The 6,204-nt window shown below is 61.6% G+C and overlaps 1 protein-coding gene across 1 annotated transcript in view; it reads right to left on the reverse strand.

The window, feature by feature from the left end:
- Window positions 1-1,734: 1,734 nt before the first annotated feature.
- The window catches only part of BTBD2 (BTB (POZ) domain containing 2), a 49,030-nt gene continuing 44,560 nt past the window's right edge, over window positions 1,735-6,204 (reverse strand). The window contains exons 5-9 of the mRNA XM_011964043.1: window positions 5,595-5,792; window positions 2,907-3,099; window positions 2,521-2,608; window positions 2,170-2,316; window positions 1,735-1,989 (exon numbers count right to left, since the gene is read on the reverse strand). Coding sequence (XP_011819433.1) covers window positions 1,828-1,989; window positions 2,170-2,316; window positions 2,521-2,608; window positions 2,907-3,099; window positions 5,595-5,792 — 788 coding nt within the window. The 3' untranslated portion in view covers window positions 1,735-1,827. The remainder of the gene's footprint in view (window positions 1,990-2,169; window positions 2,317-2,520; window positions 2,609-2,906; window positions 3,100-5,594; window positions 5,793-6,204) is intronic.

Genomic DNA, 6,204 nt, shown 5'->3' on the forward strand with positions numbered 1-6,204 from the left:
GCAACTGTTTGCTGCTGGGTTTTTTTTTTTTTTTTTTTAGATGGAGTCTTGCTTTCTCGCCCAGGCTGGAGTGCAGTGGCACCATCTCGGCTCACTGCAACCTCCACCTCCCAGGCTAAAGCGATTCTCCTGCCTCAGCCTCCCAAGTAGCTGGCATTATAGGTGCACGCCACCACGCCCGGCTAATTTTTGTGTTTTTAGTGGAGACGGGATTTCACCATGTCAGCCAGGTTGGTCTTGAACTCCTGACCTCAGGTGATTCGCCTGCCTCGGCCTCCCACAGTGCTGGGATGACAGGCGTGAGCCACTGCGCCCGGCTGCCAGGTTTCTTGATGTCTTACCCTGCATGTGTGCTCCTGAGGCAGCAGCCGACGGCTTGACTCCTCTGGCCGTCGAGGCCAGAACCGAGCACTTCCTGCTTTCTCTCTGTCCCTCACATCCACGGCCCCCCAGCAGCCAGCAGGCCCTCCCCACGTGTAAATCGGCACACACTTCCATTGCATTTGGGTTGGGGGGAGGTGTTGAGTCAGGGTCTTGCTCTTGCCCAGGTGGGAGAGCAGTGGTGCAATCACTGCTCACTGCAGTCCCGACCTCCCGGGCTTAAGCGTGGGCTGTGGGTACTCAAGGAGGAGGGTCTCGCAGTGCTGGCGAACCAGACCCAGGGTTCAGGGCCTCTCTTCAGAGCACACGACATCCCTTGCCCACTGTAGCCTGGACAGCAGGGCGGAGAGTGAAGGGGAGCGAAGCAGCATGCGCTCAGGGCAGGTGGGTTTCTTTATTTAAAAAAATCATCTGGGGGGCGGTCTGAGGAGGACGCAGGTTCCAGGAGTCACGGCAGAAACACGCGGGGTGGGTGGGGGCGTGGCCTGGGGTGGGGAGGGGCTGTGCCCCCCAGCACCTGGGGTGGCTCCCGTGGCACCAGGCGGGTAGGGCAACGGTATGTACAGGCGAGCAGTGCCCCTGGACCTGGTGGGGGCCAGCTGGAGCCCCATCCTGCTGCAGGGGAGCTCTGGGGCACAGGGTCTGAGTCCCACGCTGGGCTGCAGGGGCTGCAAGGGCCGTCCAGGGAGGCTGGACAGCAGGGGCCCTTGGCTGGGCCCATCAGGTGGATGAGAACGGACACTGCAAACCGCTCACCACCTGGGCCAGGGCTAGGCCCCTCCAGCAGGGGCCATCACCACGCTGAATCCTGCGCGGAACTCGGGCCGGCATCCAGGCAGCGGGAACCCTGCAGGCTGGGATTGGGTGGCCTGGGGCATGTGACAGGTGGGGCCTCAGTGTCCCAACACACGGACAGGAACAAAAGGAATGCAAGGTCTGGAACCCATGGCTCTGGGACCGGTGCCACCAGGCTGGCTCCTAGCAGAGAAATGGAAATCGCAAGTGCATTGCAATGTGCAGTGAAGAAACATGGGACGCCGTGTACCGCCGTCAGACGACGTGGGCAGGCGCCCTGAGCAGCGGGCCCGTGGGCCCTGGCCCAGGCCAGCACAGCCCTGTCCCCAGTCCTGAGGGATTGTCTCCACAGGGCCTGGCCACTGACCCGGCCACCTCCCCGGCTGCCCCGATCGAGCAGCCGCACGCGAGGAAGAAAACGGAAGGGCAACCCCTTCCTGATGCTGAGAAAGGTGGCGTGGACTGGACAGATGGCCCGGGGGAACACTGGGCCTGGCACCGCGTGGGGGGCCCCAGCAGCGGATGATGGCCTGGGGCTGCGGCTGTCCCCATGGAGGGCGGGCGGTGGCGGGTGGCCCAGGTGTAGAAGATGAGCTCGGGGCCCAGCCTTCCCCGCACAGGGAGGCGGTGGCGGTGGCGGAGCCGGGTGGCCTAGGTGTAGAAGATGAGCTCGGGGATCTGGCCGTCCTCCACGGAGGTGCCATTGTTGTTCCCGGCCGCGTAGCAAAAGGTGAAGCAGGTCTTGGCACCAGTGGTGGGCGACTCGTGTGTCACCTTGCGCAGGCCTTTGGTGCCGTAGTGGGAGTCTGGGCCCTGTGGGGGATAGGGGTACAGGGAGGTCAAGGACCACCAGGCTGGGATGCCCCAGGTGTGAACAGGGTGAGGCCCCAACTGGGCCAGGGTGGCCACCTCTGGAGAGTGTTGGCCGGGCCCTGGGGGCCTCAGGATGGGCCAGAGACTCCCACGGAGGGACCCCACTCCCCAGCGGCACACCTTGAGCGTGGCACAGGCCGTGTAGTTGACGTTGGGCAGCACCTCCACCGGCTCCTTGAACATGACGCGGAAGGTGCTGGCTGAGCCGTCGCAGCTGAAGCCCGTGTCGTTCTGGCCCAGGACGGTGTTGCTGTCGGTGTGAATAATCTGCAGGGAGGAGGGAGGTGGGAGGCTCAGGCCTGGGGAGGGCTGACAGGGACCCCTGGAGCTCGAGGCCCAGCCCACCTGCCCAGGGTGGGCAGTGCAGGGACCAGGGCCGGGGGTTCGGCCAGGGTTCCATGGAGGTGGGGAGACGACACGGGCCGGAGTGCGGCCTCAGGAGGGCCTGGGGAGGCAGCTTGGGCCGGGTACCTGGATGTTCACTTGGTAGTCGGTGGGCCCGTGGATGGATCCGTACAGCCCAAATCCCACCACGAAGATGCGCTTGTTGACTGAGAACCTGCCGTGGCAGATAACAGGTGGCCATGTGGATGCCCAGGGACAGCCTAAGGTGAGCTGGGGCTGGCCCACCCCCATCCCATGCCCACCCCCCCCACCTCTGTCATCCCCGAGTCCTGTCACCCCCATGCCTGCCCCCCTACTCTGCCTCTATGACCCCTGAGTCTGCCACCCCCAGGCCCACTCTCCACTTCCATCGTCCCCGAGTCCTCCACCCCCATGCCCACCCCCCTGCCTCCGTCATCCCTGAGATCTCCACCCCCATGCCTGGCGCCCCCCACCTGCACCCCGAGCCCCACCTGATGCGGTCGCTGGTTCCGCTGTAGCCCCAGCGACTCTCCACCTGCTGGAAGCGGTTGATGCTGCACTCCTTCCCACGCAGGCAGCAGCGGGGCCGGTCGATGAACTCCACGCGCGGCTTGGGGTTAACGGTGAAGTGCAGGAAGAGGCTGACCACCTCGCGGTCCACCAGGATGCCCGACTGTGCGGGGCCTGCGGTACAGTGAGGGCGTGGGGGAGGGCCCGGAAGGCCACGCTCCTTCTCCCTAAGATGGCTGCGTCGGACTTTCAAGGTGCAGGGACCTGGGCAGCCCTTCCCTGGGGGACCAGCCATGAGCCACGGCCCCTGCTGCCTGGGCTTTTGGAGAGAGGTCCCAGGGCACAGACCAGAGGCCGACAGATAGGCTCACTCAGGGGCGATGTCTCAGGGTCTGGCCCCGTCGTAGGGACCACCCGTGACTTCACTGTGGGAGGGGGGGCTCCACTGCCTCTTCTCTCAGGGCCATTGGCTGGGAAGGGTCCCTGCAGCTCCCCGATAGGCCTGTACCCCACAGGCTGCAGCCCTGGCTTCTAGAAACAGCCTTGGGGGTTCCTCTCCACAGTGGGGCCGCCGCGGCCACCTTCCAAAGCGCTTACGCCCCTGGGCTGATGGCTAGCACACCGCAGGCAGGCTAATCCTGGTGGGCAGAGGTGACAGGCAGAAGGACCATGCATGGGATATGAAGGGGCTCTGGGCAGGGAGGGGTGGCTGGGAGAGGCAGAACTGGGGCTCCACCATCCACCCCAAGGACTGCCGGGACACGGTCAGCATCCTCTGCTCTAATGAGAGCAGCCCCGCCCACCTGAGACCTAATCACTCATCAGCCAAGGTGGGCTCAATTCTGCATCCCTCAGCTGCAAGCCAGCCCAACGCACAGTTTAGTAACTGGCGAGAGGCCGGGCGCAGTGGCTCAAGCCTGTAATCCCAGCACTTTGGGAGGCCGAGACGGGCAGATCACAAGGTCAGCAGATCGAGACCATCCTGGCTAACACGGTGAAACCCCATCTCTAGTAAAATACACACAAAAAAATTAGCCGGGCGTGTTGGCGCGCGCCTGTAGTCCCAGCTACTCGGGAGGCTGAGGCAGGAGAATGGCGTGAACCTGGGAGGCGGAGCTTGCAGTGAGCTGAGATCCGGCCACTGCACTCCAGCCTGGGCGACAGAGCGAGAGTCCGTCTCAAAAAAAAAAACTGGCGAGAAAGAGACCATTATGGGTTAAGTGAATTAGGAAGGCTGAGTATCAAAACTGAATAAACAAAGTTAACAATGTATTTTTTTTTGAGACTGAGTTTTGCTCTTGTCGCCCAGGCTGGAGTGCAGTGGCGTAATCTTGGCTCACTGCAACATCCATCTCCCGGGTTCAAGCAGTTCTTCTGCCTCAGCCTCCCGCGTAGCTGAGTTTACAGGCGCCCGCCACCACGCCCAGCTAATTTTGTATTTTCAGGAGAGATGGGGTTTCACCCTGTTGGTCAGTCTGATCTCGCACTCCTGACCTCAAGTGATTCCCCCCTACCTTGGCCTCACAAAGTGCTGGGATTACAGGTGTGAATGACCAAGCCTGGCCAACAATATATTTTTTTTTTTTGAGACGGAGTTTCACTCTTGTTGCCCAGGCTAGAGTGCAGTGGCACGATCTCGGTTCACCACAACCTCCACCTCCTGGGTTCAAGCGATTCTCCTGCCTGCCTCAGCCTCCCGAGTAGCTGGGATTATAGGCGCCCGCCACCACACCAGGCTGATCAACAATTGTATTCTTAAAAAGTATATATCTGGCCAGGCTTGATGGCCCACGCCCATAATCCCAGCACTTTGTGAGGCCGAGGTGGGAGGATGGCTGGAGCCCAGTTCATGACCAGCTTGGGCAACATAACAAAACCCTGTTTCTACAAAAAATACAAATATAAGCCTTGTGTGGTGGTGGCACCTGTGATCCTAGCTACTCTGGAGTCTGAAGCAGGAGGATCACTTGAGCCCAGGAGGTCGAGGCTGCAGTGAGCTGTGACTGCACCACTGCACCCCAGCCTGGGTGACAGACTGAGATCCTGTTGCTAAGTCTGGTGACCTTCAGTCAAGTGAGAGCAGGGGCCATGTGGACCTGGGGAGGCCAGACGGCGAGTGTGCACCAGCCACAGGGCTCTGTCCCAGTGTCCCAGTCCCTTCTGGAACGTTCCAGAGCTGGATGGCATCAGGCAGCGAGCAGCCACATGAGGGCAGGAGGCATCATAAGGGCTGCCCCTCACGTCACCCCAGAGGCCAGGCCCTGCCGCAGGGAACCCCAAGGCCCACTCATGGGAGGACGACAGCTGCCCCGGCCATGTCAGAGCCTTCCTGGGCTTGTCCTGGACACTGGTACCTGCACCAGCAGGTAGCACAAGAGCCCGAGACGGGGACTCCCTTCCCTCCAGGGGAGATACACCAAAACACAGCTGGATGGACATGGGGAGCGGGGTGCTGGCAATGCGTACAGTGGGGACAGAGCAGCCGGGCCGGGGCTGACAGACGGCCCTGTGGACGCGCCCTCACAAGCCAGGTTTCTTGCTATCTTTATACTGCAGGCATCTGCCAGGCTTTCTGCAGTGAAGTCGGGGGCACTATCCTCGGTACCCAGGTGCCCACCTGTGTGCCACCCCCCTCCCAAGCCAGCCCCTGAGCCCCTGAGCTCTGTTACCTGCAGCAAACTCCTCGATGGTCATGAGTGGGAAGCGGATGAGGCCCAGGGCCTTGCCCAGAACCTTCCGCCTGTTTTCCGGTGTCACCTGTAGCTGCTGCCGCTGACACTCGGCCTCAGACCAGCGGACAACGGCATTGAACAGCCGCACCTCACGGATGCCCAGTGTGTCGCGCTCCAGGACGGCCACCAGCGTGTCTGTGGGGTGGAGGAAGGGGCTGTGTGAACGTGACACCCTGCCCACCCTGCAGGAGGCAGCGAGACTAACGTGAGGACCAACAGTTAAAGCCAGGCTGGCGTGCCAAACCTGGCCCTGTGCTTGTGTTTATAAATAAAGCTTTATCGACACATGACCATGCCCCTTCATTTTCCTAGGCTGTGGTTGCTTTTAGCCACAAGGACAGACTTGAGTAGCTTTTTTTTTTTTGAGACGGAGTCTCGCTCTGTCACCCAGGCTGGAGTGCAGTGGCCGGACCTCAGCTCACTGCAAGCTCTGCCTCCTGGGTTTACGCCATTCTCCTGCCTCAGCCTCCCAAGTGGCTGGGACCACAGGTGCCCGCCACGTCCGGCTAGTTTTTTTGTATTTTTTTAGTAGAGACGGGGTTTCACC

Source organism: Colobus angolensis, unplaced genomic scaffold (genome assembly GCF_000951035.1).
Source record: "Colobus angolensis palliatus isolate OR3802 unplaced genomic scaffold, Cang.pa_1.0 Scaffold64, whole genome shotgun sequence".
NCBI classification, from domain to species: domain Eukaryota; kingdom Metazoa; phylum Chordata; class Mammalia; order Primates; family Cercopithecidae; genus Colobus; species Colobus angolensis.